A 17,582-nucleotide genomic window follows, 5' to 3' on the forward strand; every position below is an offset into this window, starting at 1 on the left:
GGTTTCCCCACGGAAGAGTTGGAGGGCCAAGTGGTCTCTCCAGAGGCCGCCTGGCCCCGCACGCGGTGGGCCGGTTGGCGGCTGCCCCCGGGGTCTGGGCGCCCGCGCGCGCTCCGCCGCTCCAGCGCCGGGTTTTCGGGTGCGCCGGCTTCCCGGGAGGGGGCGGGCACGGGGCGGCCCCTCGTGGGCGGAGTCGGCAGCTGGGCGTGCTGGCCGCCGGAAGGCGCGCGCGCTGGGCGGGGGGCTGCGCGGCCGCGTGGGGTGGCCGGACCCGGGGCGGGCCCGGCGGCGCGGGGGGCGACCTGAGGCGTGGGCGACGGCGGGGCGCGGCGGGAGGACGGAGGCCCCGGGCGACGCCGGGCTGCGGCCCACGAGGCGGGGCGGCGGGTGGAGCCGGCTGCCGCCGCCGCCGGGCCGGCGTCAGAGCGAGTGCCCGCGAGGTGTATCCTCGCGCGCGTCTGCGGGAAGCGGGGTCAGGACAGCCCTCCCACTGCGGCCCGCGGAGCCCCGCGCCCCGGAGCGCGGCCGAGGAAGGCCGCCTGGGAGGGCGGCGGTGAGATGCGGTGCGGCGGCCGGCCCTAGACAGGCTCCCCGGGGGGACCGGGAAAAGCCCCGCATCCGGGGCGGAGGCCGAGGTCCGCGGGCTCCCGAAGGAAGCCTGCGGGAACGCTGGGCGTGCTTTGGAGAATCGTCGGTGAGCGGGGCATGCGGTCTACGAAGGCGGGGGAAGAACAAAATCCGCTACCGCCCGGTCCTCTGAAGAGACACCCTGTGGCGCCGAAAGCCTCGGGAGCGAGCGCTCTCGCGGCCGCGTCCTTGGTCCCAGCAGCGTCCGGGGCCGAGCTGGTGAGTGGGAGGATGCGCGGGTGTGCAGCCTCCGTCCCGGGAAGGCACGGCCGGGAGCGGTGAGGAGCGGCAGCTTCCAAATGCTGCTTCGAAAGTTTCCCCACTTTGGTAACTAGACGTTTACTTTTATGTATTCCGGGGGCAGGATATTTCCACATGCTCCATCCTGCAGGATGCAGCTCCTTTCTCTGCAGCGGGCACAGCTTGGGGCCCGGTGGGGGGAGCCCGTAAGCTACATACCCTTCCTTGCAAACTTCAAAAAGTTGGGCCAGCTCCCTTTATACGGAGCTCGGTCTGTGCGCGGGGCGCCAGTTACGCTGGACCCCAGTTACGCTGGACCAGGTGGCTGTGGAGGCACCTGCTCAGATGCGGGGGGCTTTGGATGAGATGATAGATTTGAGTTGTTTCCGGATTTCCCTGTTGCAAACACTTGTGCAGTAGTCCTCATGATACTGGAAGTGCTGTATTTCCTCCATCTGAACCCCTCCCCCTCCCCCAGTTTTAACATTTCTGAAACCAGGAGGCATCTTCACAGGCCAAAAGGACTTGCCCGCTGCTGGGCATCTGCGTGGTTGGGGAATGTACCTGTTGCTGTTTGGTCAGGTGAAAATGCAGCTGTGTGATTATTCCATCACTTCTGACACTTGAGATGAACTTTAAATGTAGATCTCTAATTGTTTTTAAAAGTAGCTGGAAAAGGTAATGCTGTGGTAAAGCAAAAATTGTATAGCAATATTTATTACTAAGGGTTTTCTGTATGCTTGACATTGTTTCGATTAATGTTACAGCCCTATAAAGTACAATTGTTATTCCCATTTTATAGATGAAGAAACTGAAGCTCCAGAGAGTTGAAGTGTCTTAGAGCTTTTAAGTACAAGTGTCAGGATTCTCACCTAAACTGAATTCAAAGCTTGCCCTCTTAACTCCACTAAGTCTGTATCCAGGCAGAAGATGGGTGCAGCTTACTGGGAGGGAAGTCAAGAGAGGGTCTATGCTTGTTTTTATACCTTTTTGGCTGTTTATGGATGTGTGTATGGAACTGGGAGACAGCCACATCCAAGAAGACTGATTATACCTATTCCCACGTTGATGCCAAATCTTTATTTTCGGATCTTTTGCAGTTTAAAATATATTTCCTCAAGTTCTGGAGTTCTGGATGTGTGGTCGGTGCTTCTGGATCCCTCCTCTTCTGTCTTTTGCTCCTCTAGAAGACTATAGAGGCATGCACTCCAAACTGCTCAACTGGCTGCCTCCCAAGAAGGCACTCCTTAATTTAAGAGAGAAGTCAGTTTTTCAGAGTTGTTAAGGTCACATCAGCCTCTAGGAACCCCCGGGTTCTGGTGCTGCAGGGACACACCAAAGTTCTGGGGGCGGGAGATTGTGGTCAGAGGAGACCGCATACCTGTGAAGCCTCTCAGCAGAGATTCTGGGACTTTCGTCACCAGAAGTGGACACGCCCGGTTGGGTGGGCATCATCATGCTACAGCAGCTCCTGATCACCCTGCCCACGGAGGCCAGCACCTGGGTGAAGTTGCGCCATCCAAAGAAGGCCAAGGAGGGGGCACCCCTGTGGGAGGATGTAACGAAGATGTTTGAAGGAGGAGGTGAGAGTAGACTGATGCAGGGAAAGCAGAATTCTCAATTCGTGTGTGAAAGGATAGGTACCCATTTCATTGAGGTGTCTCTTGGGGAGAAAATTGGAGGAAAGCAGGTCTCTGGGGTTCGTGCTTGTGCCTTTTGGGACGAGGATAGCTATGAGGGCAGATGTTGGGTTCTCAGCTCCTTGTGCCATGTGCTCCGTGCTGCCCCCATCTCCAGTTCCCAGATAAAGCACGAAACAGGAGGACAATACAGTGTTCCCCACCAGCGGCTCCCAGGTATTGTGATTGTCACAGACAGTGGGGTCAAAGGCTTCTACTCCTTAAAGCCCCCCCAAGGTTTTCCTTCATAAGTTTTGGGCATTTTGGCCCAAAGCCAGTGTTTTCCACAAGTAGTTCTGAGAGGAAGGAATGACCTACTTGATGACTCTCGATTTCCAGGAGGTCAGGGGGAAACGTCCAAGATTATACATTATCTGGTGGTCTGGTTGGATAGATAGATAGATGGACAGAGGAATTCGCGTGTCTCACATGATCTCATAGGTCACACCTTTAACATTTCAAGTTCAGCCGGTATGTAAGCTAGCGGCGTGAGGCAGGGATTTTGCTAAAGCATCTTGACCGATGGAAAAATGAATAATGGTCTCCAGTGCTTATTATTAATTGATGGAGACAGACGCATACCCCAAGCAAAATAATAGAAGGTAGCCTAAGAAAGTGCTGCGGTAAATTTCTTTGGGAAGCCAAAAGACTGGAAACATTCTTCTGATTACATTTATTGGAGAAATTTTCACAAAGCAGATAGCACTGAATTGGGCCTTGAAAGAGGTCTTCCATTTTTTTGTAGAAGATTTGGGAAAAGGATACAGAAATGAGTGCTTCGAAGAGTGGTTCAGAGAATGGGAACCAGTCGAGTCTGAGGGCTAAGAATGTGGTCAGTGTATGTGTACAATGGATAAAGGATGGTGGCTAGCGAAAACGAACACTTGGGGAAATGTGTTTTAGGCGAGTTGTAGAGGGCCTGATGTCCATGGGAAAGGTTTGGATTTTCTTTCTTAACCAGAAACATTTGAACAGAGGAGTGGCCTGGTCTGAGCTTTTGGACCAGTGTTGCCCTTTGGGAAGTATTAGTGCTCAAAGCAGTGCACTGCAGACCCTGCTTATTAAGGAGGCCCCCCACTCTGCTCTGAGTTGCTCGAAATGTCCCTCTCTGTGAATGTTTTGAGAGAGGAGCCTGTTCAGCAGGTCTGCAGGCAGTTTTTCTATTTGGGGGATTTGGGGAGATATAAACCTCATGGCTCTTTTCCTTCTTTAGCTCTGCTCTCTCAGGATGCTGAGGAGACCCAGGGAGAAAGTTTGAAGGCTGAAGTCACCTCTGGGCCTCCAGCAGCAGAATCCCAGGTGGGTTGGGTTTTCCTTTCATTTTCTTGGACCTGCTGCTTGGTTTTCAAGGCTATAACTCGCTTTTTTTTTTTTTTTTTTTTTTGGAGTGTGAGGAGTTTGGAGGTGTTTGTTAGTGTGGGGCTAACAGATTCAACATAGGGAACTGTGCAAGTTGCTCTTGTACAGAAAACTGGGCTGTAGTGGTGGCGATTCCCCTACTCATGGTGGCTTCCCTCCTTGTAACTCTTGTTTGTGGCCAACATCTTGATTTAACATTATGCTAATTTCTGTAGAGAAAGAGAAATGAATGCTAGAATTCCAGCCCCTAAAAACAAATAGATGCCACTTGGGGTCTCAGATACACGTCAACTTTCTTTTTTGAGTATTTTTACTCAAAAACAAACTTCGTAAAGTGACAAGAACCTTCTGACATTCTTAGGTGATGTACCCATTTCGCTGGTGGACTTCATGTGGTAACCCTTCGTATAGTATTAGGAGTAAAGATCAAACCAAAGGAGAAGTGAGTGGGGAAGAAATGGTGTGGCCACATAGCACACACACGTTAGACAAATGGACAGTTATTACAGGGTGTCCTCACTGTCGACTGGAAGCATAGGGAAGACAGGAGAAAAATTGTAGAATGAGTGAGAAAGGAAGACTATTCAAAATGAAATATCTGACGGCAGGAGAGTTTTAAGTGAAAAGGACTTGGGTTCTGTAATTAGATGGTACAGGATCTGAAATTATCTCTAAGTATTTACTTGCTTGGTAATGGGGCAATTTTTTTCAGCTGTTTACAATCCCAGTTTCCTCCGCTGATTCAGATGCTAATATTTTTCTAGGATTGAATGCATTTCAAAGTTATTGACAGTAATAAGGAAGAAGCAATAAGAATAAGGAGTAATAGTCTATTTAAAGAGTTCTCTCTATATTCCACTTATCTGGAATTCCTCATTTCTTGACATGTATCAAAAACTGATGGTATTCTTACTGCTGGGAAAAGAATTAAATTTTTTTTTAATTTTTAATGTTTGTTTTTGAGAGAGAGAGTGTGTGAGCGGGAGAGGGGCAGAGAGAGAGGGAGACACAGAATCGAAAGCAGGCTCCAGGCTCAGAGCTGTCAGCACAGAGCCTGACGTGAGGCTCAAACCAATGAACTGTGAGGTCATGTCCTGAACCGAAGACGGATGCTTAACCAACTGAGCCACCCAGGCACCCCTGTATAGTTGTTTTTTTTTTTTAAGTTTTTTTATTTATCTTGAGAGAGCAAGCAAGCGAGCATGAGTGGGGGAGGGGCAGAGAGAGAATCCCAAGCAGGGACCAGTTCTGTGCTGTCAGCATAGAACCCAATGTGGGATTCAATCCAAGAACCGTGAGATAATGACATGGCCTCAGATCAAGAGTCAGACACTCAACCAACTGAGCCACCTGGGCACCCCGAAAATGTGTAGTTCTATTTTGACATGTGTATATACCATGTAACCAAAATATACACCATTTCCACCATCTCGGAAAGTTCCCTCCGGCTCCTTTCCAATCAGAACTTTGCTTTGCTCCCAGTAGAGGGTACATGGCTTCTCTTTGTTATTTTTCTTTTCTTTTCTTTTCTTTTCTTTTCTTTTCTTTTCTTTTCTTTTCTTTTCTTTTCTTTTCTTTTCTTTCTTTCTTTTAATGTTTATTTACTTTTGAGAGAGAGAGAGAGCGAGAGAGAGCACACACGAGCAAGCCGGGGAGGGGCAGAGAGAGAGGGAGACACAGAATCCGAACCCAGGAACCGTGAAATCATGACCTGGGCTGAAGTCAGATGCTTATCCGACTGAACCACCCAGGCGCCTCTCTTTGTTATTTCTTATAAGTGCATGGGAATCTATAATGACCTCAAAATAAAAAGTTTAAAACAGAATGTATATTCTGCAGTTGATAGGTATAGTGTTCTATAAATGTCCATTAAGTTGACAGATAGATGGTTCAAATCTGTATCCTTGATGCATTATTGTCCACTTGTATCAGTTACTGAGAAAGGAATGTTGAAATCTGTTGTGGTTTTGTCTGTATCTTCCTTCAGTTCTGTCAGTTCTGCTCTATTTCGAGTTCTGTTATGAGATACATTAACAAGTAGTATTGTTGTCTTCTTGATGAACTGACACTTTATCATCAAGAGATGTCTCTTCTTTATGGCAAGTAATATTCCTTCTCCTAAGCCCACTTTTGTCTGATTTATTATAGTTCCTCCACTGTTGTTTAAGTTATTATTTGTATGGTATAGCTTTTTCAGTTCTTTTACTTTTGACCTATCTGTATCTTTATACTTAAAGTATGGCCTTAGATATAGCTGTGTCTTGCTTGTTTAGTGCATTTACAGTTACCATAATCATCGATACAGTGGGATTTAAATGTATATTCTTACTCTTTGCTGTTCACACATTTTTGTTTCTTTGTTCCTCTTCTGCTTCCTCTTGGATTGCATGGTGTTTTAGTATTCTACTTTATGCCCTCTAATGACTTTTTAGCTATACTTGTTTTATTTGCTTGTGGTGGTTGCTCTGACCGTTATAATATGTGTTTTTAACATATCACAGTTGAATTAATATTATACTGTTTCACATGTGGCATGGAAGCCCCGTATTTCCATTTACTCTTCCCCATTGTTTGTATATTGTCATCATATATTTCACTTTACACATTAAAACCCCACAGTACATTGTTCCTATTTTTGTTTTTTAAAAGTTCACTTATTTTGTGAGAGAAAGCAAGCATGAGCAGGGGAGGGGCAGAGGGAGGGAGGGAGGGAGAGAGAGAGAGAGAGAGAAAGAAAGAAAGAAAAGAAGAGAGAGAGAGAGAGAGAGAGAGAGAGAGAGAGAGAGAGAGAGAGAGAATATCCCAGGCAGGCTCCACACTCAGTGAGGAGCCTGACTTGGGGCTCGAACGCATAAATCGAGAGATCCTGACCTGAGCTGAAATCAAGAGTCAGATGCTTAACCAACTGAGCCACCTAGGTGCCCCTGTTCTTATTTTTGTTTTTAGCAGTAAATAGTTTTTAAGTAATTAAGAAAAGGAAAAAAAAAAAAAGTTCTTTTCATAACCATCCACATAATTACCAATTTACAGTCTTCATTCCTTCTTTTAATTCCAAGTTTCTGCCTGGCATCATTTCCCTTCAACCAGAAGAAAGTCGTTCAACGTTTCTTATAGTGTGGGTGTTCTGACGAATTCTCACAGCTTTTGCTGATCTAAAGATGTCTTTCTGTTGTCTTCTATTTGAGGATCTTTTACTGGATAGAGAGCTCTAGGGTGACTTTTTTCTTTTAAGCACTTTACAAGTGTTCCATGATCTTTTAGCTTGTATCGTTTGGAATGAGAAGTCAGCTGTTACTATTATTTCCCTATAGGTGACCTGCCTTTCTGTTTGTTTTATACCAACTTGTGGTTTTTTTTGCTCCTCCTTTCCTACCTTCTTTTGGCTACCTTCATGATCTTTTGTCGTTGCTCTTCAGCAGTTTTACTGTGATGTGTGTAGGGCTGGTTTTCTTTGAATTTATTATTTTGGGGGTTTGCTGAGCTTAGATCTGTGGCTTGATTTTTTTCCATCAAATTTGGAAAATTTTCAGCCTTTATTTCTCCAAATATTTTTTCTGCCCATTCTTTTATCTTCTTCTGAGATTCTAATTATATATATTATTAAACCACTTGGTATTATCCCAGGTTTGGTTTTTTTCCCTCTTTGATTTGAATAATATCTATTGACCTATCTTAAGTTTCATGGATCTTGTCTTCATCGGGCCATTCAGGCCATTCTGCTGCCATTAAGTCCATTTAGTGGATTTTTCTGATACTGTATTTTTCATTTGTAGAATTTTCATTTAGTTCTTTAGTATTTCTCTCACTCTCTCCTCTTAGTTACCCCCATGTTTTCACTTACTGTATTCATATTTTATTGTAAATTTTTAACATATTTTAATAATTTCTTTAAACTTCTTGTCTGCTAATTCCAAAGACTTAGTCACCTGTGGGCTTGCTTCTATTGATTTTTCTTTTCTTTTTTTTTTTTAATTTTTTCAATGTTTATTTATTCTTGAGAGAGACAGAGTGTGAGGAGGGAGGGGCAGAGAGAGACGGAGACACAGAATCCGAAGGAGGCTCCAGGCTCTGAGCTGTCAGCACAGAGCCTGACGTGGGGCTCGAACTCACAACCCGTGAGATCATGACCTGAGCTGAAGTCGGACGCTTAACCGACTGAGCCACCCAGGTGCCCTTTTATTTTCTTAACTATAGGTCACATTTTCCTCCTTCTTCACATGTGTAACAGTTTTTTCTAGTAGTTGAGATATTGGGTATTGAAGAACAGTGGGGAGGGGTACCTGGGTGGCTCAGTCAGTCAGGCGTGGGAGGGACACTTGATTTCAGCTCAGGTCATGATCTCACAGTTCATGAGGTTGAGTCCCACATCAGGCTCTGTGCTGACAATGCACACAAAGCCTGCTTTGGATTCTCTCTCTCCTCTCTCTGCCCTGCCCCTGTTCATACACACACGCACTCTCTCTCAAAATAAACTTTAAAAAAAAAACAGTGGGGGAGGAACTATATATGTGCGCACATCCATATGTACACACATATATATGTATACATACACGTGTGTGTGTGTGTGTGTATACACATATGTGTGTCGTTTGTTTATTTACAAAAGACTAAGTCCTTTCCTCTGTCTGGTGGTTAAAGTGAGGGACTGATTATTCATATTCTCCCTAGAGCTGTGGCTGAGCTCTGGCTGAGACACAGCTTTTATTTGATTGAGTTCACTTCTGACTAACCCAACTACAAACACCCATGCCACCACTGCTGGGGGGCTGATCTTTATTATCTCTTCAAGTATTTGAGCTAGGATGGGGTTAGACTACAGTTCCAGTTTTGTTCATCTTTGCATTGAACTCTAGTTCAATGAACCCCAGGATTTAAGCTCAGTAGCAATACATTGGCTTTGTGACAATAATTGCTGAAAGCCTCTCTGTCTCTCCCTCTGGCCCCTCTGTCCTCCTCTCCTCCTGTTCCCTTCACCAACCTGCCACCAGTGATGCTGTTCACTCTCCTGTTCCTCAGATAAGCCAAGGATGCTCTCACTTTAGGTCCTTTGTACCTGCCTGGAATGCTCTTCCCTCAGATTTCCACATAGGTCTCCCTCACTGAATTCATGTCTGTGGTCAAATCTCACCCTTTTAGAGAGACCTTCCCCAACCACCTTGCATAAAAGATCCTCCGCTACCTTCATGTGGTTCTCCCTGTTTCCTCCTTATCCTGCTTCATTTTTTCTAAGGCCCATATGACCTTCTGTTTTTCTATGTATTTATGGTAATCTCCGGAGGATCTTCAGACACATCCAGAGGAGGCTGCCAGTAAAACTAGTTTAAAATCTCTCAGAACTTAGAATACTGTCAGAACTCCTTGGACCTTGATGGAGGTGGTCTTTGTCTGAAAAGGAATATATTTGATGTTCTAGGAACTGCTGACTTTCAAGGACATATCTGTGGACTTTACCCAGGAGGAGTGGGGACAACTGCCCCTTGCTCACCGGAATCTATACCGGGAGGTGATGCTGGAGAACTATGGGAACCTGCTGTCAGTGGGTAAGGATGGGCGGAACATTCACCCAGAAAACCTGTCTGTTACAGGAAAGTCATTAATTCCAAATTATCAAATGTTGTGGATGCCTTCGAGCTTGGCCTTGAGTTCTGTATTAGAGATGTCTCATTCCTTGGGGGAACCGCTTTACTTGTTAGAGCGAGAATAGAAAGACATTCTGTGGTGTCCCTTTCCATCTTCAGAGACCCTGACTGCCAGAGGACTAGAAAGAATTCTGGGGATGTTCTTAGAACTCAGTGTAAACATTCATACTCTGGTTTTTTTTTTTGTTTGTTTGGTTTTTGTTTTTGTTTTTTTTTACTTTATAAGCAGGATATCAACTTTCTAAACCTAGTGTGATATCCCAGTTGGAGAAAGGACAAGAGCCATGGATGACAGAGAAAGAAGGCCCAGGAGATCCCAGTTCAGGTGAGACCAAGTCAGATAGTACCTTTTAATATGTAGGCCAGAGTCCCCGAAGTCTCCCCAGGCTGTGGGGAAGGCTGAAGTCAGTGGACAGGGCATGCACTAAACCTGACGTCACCCCTCCCTCCATCATCCCTTTCCTTCACCTCACCTTGCAAAAGTCTCTCTGGAGTTGGAGGGCAGGGAGTCTTGTCTTAATTTAGGTTGAACTTGACTTTTCCTCTTTTCTTCAGTATCCTGAACTCTGCAAATCGAAAGCGCCTTTCTCTGAGCAGTCAGATGTACATGGTCTCTCTTCACGGAAAACACATCTCTTTTCAGGGCTCACTGCATTCGATAGATCTTTAATTTTCTCTCTTACATTCTGTTTCCACTTTCCACCAATTTTCATTTTACAATTTCAGCTTTGATTCTCACTCTCTTTTTAACTTATTTATCTACCTTTTGTATTTTTTGTAACAACTGTATGAAAATTCTTGCAAGAGAAATTGCCACAGGACAATTAAGTGGTCTTTAACCATCTCCTTAAACTTTGCTTTATTATGAAATATTTTAGGTGTTCAGAAAGGCATAGAGAACATTATAACAAATTTCTATGTAGCTTCCACCTAGGTTAAGAAAAAAGAATTGAAGTCCTGCTATTCCCCCTTTACCTTTTAAAATAACCAATTTTTCGGGGACAACTAGGTGACTCAGTCAGTTGAGCATCCAACTTTGGCTCAGGTCATGATCTCGCAGTTCATGAGTTCGAGCTCCATGTTGGGCTCTGTGCTGACAGCTCAGAAGCTGGAACCTACTTTGGATTCTGTTTATCCCTGTCTCTATTTCTTCCCTGCTTGTGCTCTGTCTCTCTCTCTCTCAAAAATAAATAAAGATTGGAGCGCCTGGGTGGCTCAGTCGGTTAAGCGTCTGACTTCAGCTCAGGTCACGATCCCGCGGTCCGTGAGTTTGAGCCCCGCGTCAGGCTCTGGGCTGATGGCTCAGAGCCTGGAGCCTGCTTCCGATTCTGTGTCTCCGTCTCTCTCTGCCCCTCCCCCTCTCCTGCTTGTGCTCTCTCTCTGTCTCAAAAATAAATAAAACGTTAAAAAAAAAATTTTTTTTAATAAATAAATAAAGATTAAAAAATTTTTTTTTAAATAACCAACTTTTCAGAGTTTAAATATTGTCATTCTCCTATATGTCTTCATACTTTCACTGCGTGTGTATATCCTGGAACAATATTTGGTATTATTTTGCATGGTTTTTTTTTTTAAGTTTATTTATTTATTTTTGAGAGAGAGAGAGAGCACAAGCAGGAGAGGGGCAAAGAGAGAGAGGGAGGCACAGAATCTGAAGCAGGCTCCAGGCTCTGAGCTGTCAGCACAGAGTCTAGTGTGGGGCTCGAATCCATGAACTATGAGATCATGACCTGAGCTGAAGTCAGATGCCCAACCGACTGAGCCACCCAGGTGCCCCTTCATGTTTTTATTCTTTAAATAAATGGTGTATATACTTCTACTTGCTTTTCTCAGTCAACACAATTGATATTTATCCATCTTCTTCTAGTTATTTCTGTTGAACTCATAAAGAAATAAATTTATTTACCTATTTTCCTGTTAATAGACATATTGTTTCTAAATTTGGGGGTTACCAAAATGCAGTAAGTCTTCCTGTACGTGTCTTCTTGTGTACACGTGCAAGTATTTCTCTGCGATGTGGAAGCAAAACTGTTGGGTCATGGAGTGTATGCACCTTCCTTTTGCTTGATATTACCAATTTGCTCTTCAAAGCAGTTGCACCAATATGTACCTCCCCTCGGCAAGCCTTAAGACTTTCCAGAGTGCAGCATCTTTGTCAACACTTGGCTTTGTCAAACTTTAAAATTATTGTAAATTTGTGGGTGAATATGGTATCTTACCGTTTCTTTCATTTTCCTCATTATCAGCAAGAGGAGCATACTTTTCATGGCTATTGACCATCTAGATTTCTCTTACGTAAATTACTTTGCCAGTTCTGTTTTTTTTTCTTGATCTATAGAAAGGATGTATATATCATCTTATATTCTTAAGTTTGGCTTTTCATATTTAGAGTTAATTCACCTAGAATTATTTTATGTGTAGTGTGAGGTGCCTTTTCCACATGGATAATCAGTCCAGGAACCATTTATTTAATAGTTAATACCACTCTGTTACCTATCAAGTTTCCTTATATACTTGTGTCTGTTCTGGGCACTGTATTCTGTTCCATTTTTCTCTTCTAGCCTTCCTGTAATGCCAAGCTGTTGTAATCACTGTATTTCATAGTGAAACTCATATGTGGTCAAGGTAGTTCTCCCACTTTGTTCTTCAAAATTGTCCTCATTATTAGCCCCTTGCTCTTCCATGCAAATTATATAATGAATGCATGAAATTTCACACACACCCACACACATGCAAATACTCTGGTGGTGTTTTGATTGGAAGAGAATTGAATTTATAGATCAACTTTGGGGAGAATTAATGTTATGATATTGAGTGTTACTATCTAGAAACAGGGTATATTGCTGCATTCATTAGTATTTCCTAACTTTTTTTTTTTTAATAAAGGTTCAGAATTTTCCGTATAAAGGTCTTGTCCCTATTGCATCTCTTTTGTTAGATTCATCTTGAAGACCTTTTATTTTGCTATTTTGATGGTATATATTTTTAAATTATGTTTTCTGTTTGTTGCTGGTGTATAATAATAGAACAGTTGGATTTGTATATTGATCCTATAGCTAGCCATCTTGTTTCATTCCATTATTAATTCCAATAATTTGTTTATATATTCTCTTGGGTTTTCTCTTTTTCAGCTTATAATAATGAAAATAAGAGCTACCATGAATTTCATTTAGATTTTCCAGTCGCTTTAAATAATAAGAACAGTTTGATTTTACTAAAACATTTTAGTTTACTGCAATAACAAAAACTCACAACTTCATTCAAAGTTAAATTCTTGGAACACCTGGCTGGTTCAGTTGGTTATCCATTGGACTTTTTGATTTCCGCTCAGTTCATGATCTCATAGTTTGTGAGATTGAGCCCTGTCCACGCAGAGCCCGCTTGAGATTCTCTCTCCGTCTCTCTCTCTCTGACACTTCCCCATCATGCATGTGTTTTCTCTCTCAAAGTAAATCAACATTTTGGGGCACCTGGGTGGCTCACTCAGTTAAACGTCTAACTTCGGCTCAGGTCATGATCTCACAATTCATGAGTTTGAGCCCCGCATCAGACTCTGTGCTGTCAGCTCAGAGCCTGGAGCCTGCTTCAGATTCTGTGTCTCCCTCTCTCTCTCTCCCCCTCCCTGGCTTGTACTCTGTCTCTCTCTCAAGAATAAATAAAAGTTAAAAAAATTTTTTTAAAGAAATAAACGTTTTTAAAAAAATGTTAAAAATCTCTTCTTCTGTAGTTTGGTCCTTCAGGCCTGGATATTGAATTGGGAAAGGGGACATGACATAGAAGGCCTCTTCTCTCTTGCTCTGTCTTCTTTTCTTCCACCTCCCATTTTCAGGACCAGAATCAGAAGCCTACACAACATAGACTCTATTATTGCCTTTACTCATTAAGAATTTGGAAGTACTATTGATCCTTTTGTGTTGACCGAAAAATCTTACAAAAAGTTATACTTTTCAAGAATGAAGATGTATCAGTTGAAATATTAGTAATGGGTATAACAGATTATCAAAAAACCCAGTCAAAACTGTAGAGATTAAAAGATATTTTCAGAGAACATAGCAATAATAGTAATACAGCAGTTTGGGTTTCTTACAAGTCTTCTTTGTGTAAATAACATTTCTAGGGACAGATTAATAACCACAGGAAATAGAACAAAGCAAATATTAATACAAGTTTCGATAAAAGACAGCTTAATGTTTTCATGAAAGTTCTTAGTTCAGACCTTAGTTTTTGAATGAGCATCTCCTGCTGGTGTAGGGAGAGGGACATCCTTTTATCTTTCTGAGATTGTTTTCTAAAAGTAGTTGTCAAAAAAAGATATTCTTAAGACATAGCTCTGAAATTTCATTATTTAGTATTAGAGCATGTCTGAAGTGCTCAAATTTTACTCTCTGTATAAAATCACACATTTACCTTATTTACTGTTTCTTAACTTCCCATTACCTCCCCATGTTGCATAACCATTTTTACATGTGCAATTGACCTTGAACAACACTGGTTTGAACTGCATGCGTCCACCTATTATATGTGGATTTTTTTTAATGTTTATTTTAGAAAGGGAGGGGGTGAGTGGGGGAGGGGCAGAGAGCAAGGGAGACAGAAAATCCGAAGCAGGCTCCATGCTGTCAGCGCAGAGCCTGATGTGGGGCTCAAACCCATCAATCATGAGATCATGACCTGAGCCAAAGTTGGACGCTCAACAGACTGAGCCACTTAGGCACCCCTGGAGTTTTTCTTTTTAATGAAATGATTTGTCAACTTTTTTTAATGTTTATTTATTTTGAGAGAGAGAGAACACAAGTGGGGGCGGGGGGGTGTGTGGGGACAGAGGGAGAGAGAGACTTCCAAGCAGGCTCCATGCTGTCAGTGCAGAGCCCGACACAGGACTCGATCTGTTGAACTGTGAGATCATGATATGAGCCAAAATCGAGAGTCAGACATTTAACCAACTGAGCTACGCAGGCACCCCATATGTGGATTTTTTACAGTGCATTTTCTTTTCTCTTTATTGTAAGAATCTAGTATATGATACACATGACATAAAAAGTAAGTGTTAATTGATTTACTGGTGAGGCTTCTAGTCAACAGTAAGCTATTAGTAGTTAAGTTTCGGTGGGAATCAGAAGTTATACATGGATTTTTTTTACTGTGTTGAGGTTGATATCCCAACCCCCATGTTGTGCAAGGGTCAAATGTAATCAAAGTCTCATGTGTTTTATATGTGTAGTTGTCTAAATCTCTATTCCATATCCACTGTAGTAATTGATTTTTTGAAGCATAATGAATGTGAGTTATGTGCATTTTTTCCATCTCTTTCAGACTTGAAGAATAAAACAGAAACCAGTACATCAGCTTCAAAGAATGAGATTTTACAGGAACACTTATATCATGGCATTATGATGGAAGGGTTCCTGAGAGGTGATGTCATTTATTCCACATTGAGAAAAGTCTCTAAATATGATGGCGAGTTAGAAGAGCACCAGGAATCCCATGGAAGAGATATAAGACACGCCATCCTGACCCACAAGAAGAGTGACCAGGAAACTAACAAATTCGGGGAAAATATTGTCAGTTCAAATGTTACGATAGAACAGAGGCACCGTAAATGTGATACACCTAGAAAGAGGAATAAATACAAATTAGACTTGATAAATCATCCGAGTTACATAAGAACAAAAACCTATGAATGTAATATATGTGAAAAAAACTTCAAACAACCCATTCATCTTACTGAACACATGAGAATTCATACTGGTGAAAAACCTTTCAGATGTAAGGAATGTGGAAGAGCGTTTAGCCAAAGTGCATCCCTTACTACACACCAGAGGATCCATACTGGCGAGAAACCCTTTGAATGTGAAGAATGTGGCAAAGCCTTTAGGCATCGCTCATCTCTTAATCAGCATCATAGAACTCACACTGGAGAGAAACCCTATGTATGTGATAAATGTCAGAAAGCTTTCAGCCAGAACATTAGCTTGATCCAGCATTTGAGAACTCATTCTGGAGAGAAACCCTTTACGTGCAATGAATGTGGGAAAACCTTCCGACAGATTAGACACCTTAGTGAACATATAAGAATTCACACTGGGGAGAAGCCCTATGCGTGCACTGCGTGTTGTAAAACCTTTAGTCATAGAGCGTATCTAACGCATCACCAGAGAATCCATACTGGGGAGAGACCCTACAAATGTAAGGAATGTGGGAAAGCCTTTAGACAGAGGATACACCTTAGCAACCATAAAACTGTTCATACAGGAGTGAAAGCATATGAATGCAACCGCTGTGGAAAAGCCTACAGGCATGATTCATCCTTTAAGAAACATCAGAGACACCATACTGGAGAAAAGCCTTATGAATGTAATGAATGTGGAAAAGCCTTCAGCTATAATTCATCACTTAGTCGACATCATGAAATACACAGGAGGAATGCCTTTCGAAATAATGTGTAAAAATAGATTATTCAACATGAGAACAAAAGCTAACTCTAAATCAGTGCTTTTAAATTCCAGGATTCCAAATTTGAGGAATTGATATAATGATACCAGCCTTTAATATTGCCTGTTGTGTAAATAGTACGTTGATAACTATTATCTACTAACACCTCCATACAAAGTACTTAAGAATAAAGGATTAAATTAAATTCAGGATTGTGATGCACACATAATTGTTACCTGATTTCATGGAGGGTGAATTATTCTCCATGGGCATTCTCTGATTTATAGACTAACATTTGGGAAGTACTGTTGAAAAAAATCACCCCTGTTTTTTAAGTAACTTTTTTTAAATGAGGAAACTTACAAATCTGATAAAATTCAAATGGCATAGACAGTTGTATAAGTGAAAATCCTTTTCCTACATCCACCACCAAATTCTACCTTAGAGGCAACCATTTTTATAACTTTTTATGCACCCTTCAAGAGATCTTTTTTATTTGTATCCAAGAGAATATGCAGAGTTCTTTTTAAGCATAAATGGCAGCTTCCTATGTAAACACATCTGCACATTACTTTTATTACTTAACCATATATCATGGAGGTCATTCCATATTAGTAGATAAAGTGCCTACTCATTCTTTTTTATAACCGCATGGTATCCTGTGGTTTGAATGTACTTTAATTTATTTAGCCAGTTCACTATGATGGACTTTTGGATTTCTAATCTTTTGCTGCAATGAATAGTCTTACGCATTTTTCTTTCTTACACATGTGTTTGTGTAGGGTAAATTCCAAGAACTGGAGTCTCTATACTAGAGGGTATGTGCACTTGTATGATGGATAGTGCCAAACTGGCCTTCGTAGAGGTTGGGCCAATTTACTTTCCCACCAGCAAGAGGACTAGGAGCCACCTGATGCTGAAGCATGTGCTGGACCCACAGCCCTGTTAGTCATCAAAGAAGTATCCATTTGTCCCAATAGCTAGTGTGGAAGTACCAGCTGAGCTGCATCCCCAGAAGGAGCGCTGCTCTCCATTCCTGGAGCCAGAGAGGAGTCTGCATCTTACTGAACAATAGCCAAGCCTACCAAAATCTCAGCTGGAAAAGGAGAAGCCCTCTTTCCACCAACTGCTCCAGCCCTTGACCTCTAGGCCGGAGCTGCCTGATCAATGAGAGTCCCTTTGAAGAGACCAATCCACCTATCTTAGCAAGTCAAATCTTGGCTGCAACCCCTCTGATGGAATGGAGGAACACTGATAATTGAGTCAGGAGACTTAAGATGGCAGGGTGTACTATGGATGATCAACCACAGCATTTTACCGGATGGTTAAGTTAGCAAGTTACAGTTAATACATGGAGGAAGAGAGAAAAGAGGTAGGGCATGACTGTCTAATAAGCATTGATTAATGAAAGTATTAATTAACATTGCTTATGTTGTGAAAGCTGAGCACCACGATCGGGGCCACATGGTTTTTGTACGTGCTCATTTTTCAATCTGGTAAATGTTTATTAAAGTTTTAGTGAGTAATTCTGTGAAATGTTAATCGATTTACCCTCACCTCCATCCACTAAGGTTATAAACCAAAGCCTGGCACTTAGATTTTCCAT

The 17,582-nt window shown here is 42.5% G+C and overlaps 1 protein-coding gene across 4 annotated transcripts; it reads left to right on the top strand.

The window, feature by feature from the left end:
• Positions 1 to 398: 398 nt before the first annotated feature.
• On the top strand, positions 399 to 17,502 carry ZFP69 (ZFP69 zinc finger protein). Of its 4 annotated transcripts, none has more exons than XM_042996758.1 (6): positions 399 to 954; positions 1,968 to 2,450; positions 3,760 to 3,845; positions 9,319 to 9,445; positions 9,771 to 9,869; positions 14,858 to 17,502. In XM_042996758.1, exons 2-6 carry the CDS (start codon positions 2,324 to 2,326, stop codon positions 15,988 to 15,990), a joined length of 1,572 nt encoding a protein of 523 aa, XP_042852692.1. In that variant the 5' UTR covers positions 399 to 954; positions 1,968 to 2,323; the 3' UTR covers positions 15,991 to 17,502. The 4 variants fall into 4 exon arrangements, with proteins under 4 accessions (XP_042852692.1, XP_042852691.1, XP_015390877.2 ...); XM_042996757.1 differs by having other exon boundaries at positions 399 to 846; XM_015535391.2 differs by having other exon boundaries at positions 399 to 846; positions 9,774 to 9,869.
• The last annotated feature ends 80 nt before the right edge of the window (positions 17,503 to 17,582 follow it).

The sequence above is a fragment of the Panthera tigris genome, chromosome C1 (assembly GCF_018350195.1).
Source record: "Panthera tigris isolate Pti1 chromosome C1, P.tigris_Pti1_mat1.1, whole genome shotgun sequence".
Taxonomy (NCBI): Eukaryota; Metazoa; Chordata; class Mammalia; order Carnivora; family Felidae; genus Panthera; species Panthera tigris.

Coding starts and splice junctions, on each gene's coding strand:
- ZFP69 (XM_042996758.1), top strand. CDS start 2,324: ATGCTACAGCAGCTCCTGATCACCCTGCCCACGGAGGCCAGCACCTGG. Junction 2,451..3,759: donor GAAGATGTTTGAAGGAGGAG/GTGAGAGTAGAC, acceptor TTCCTTCTTTAG/CTCTGCTCTCTCAGGATGCT. Junction 9,446..9,770: donor TGGGAACCTGCTGTCAGTGG/GTAAGGATGGGC, acceptor TTACTTTATAAG/CAGGATATCAACTTTCTAAA.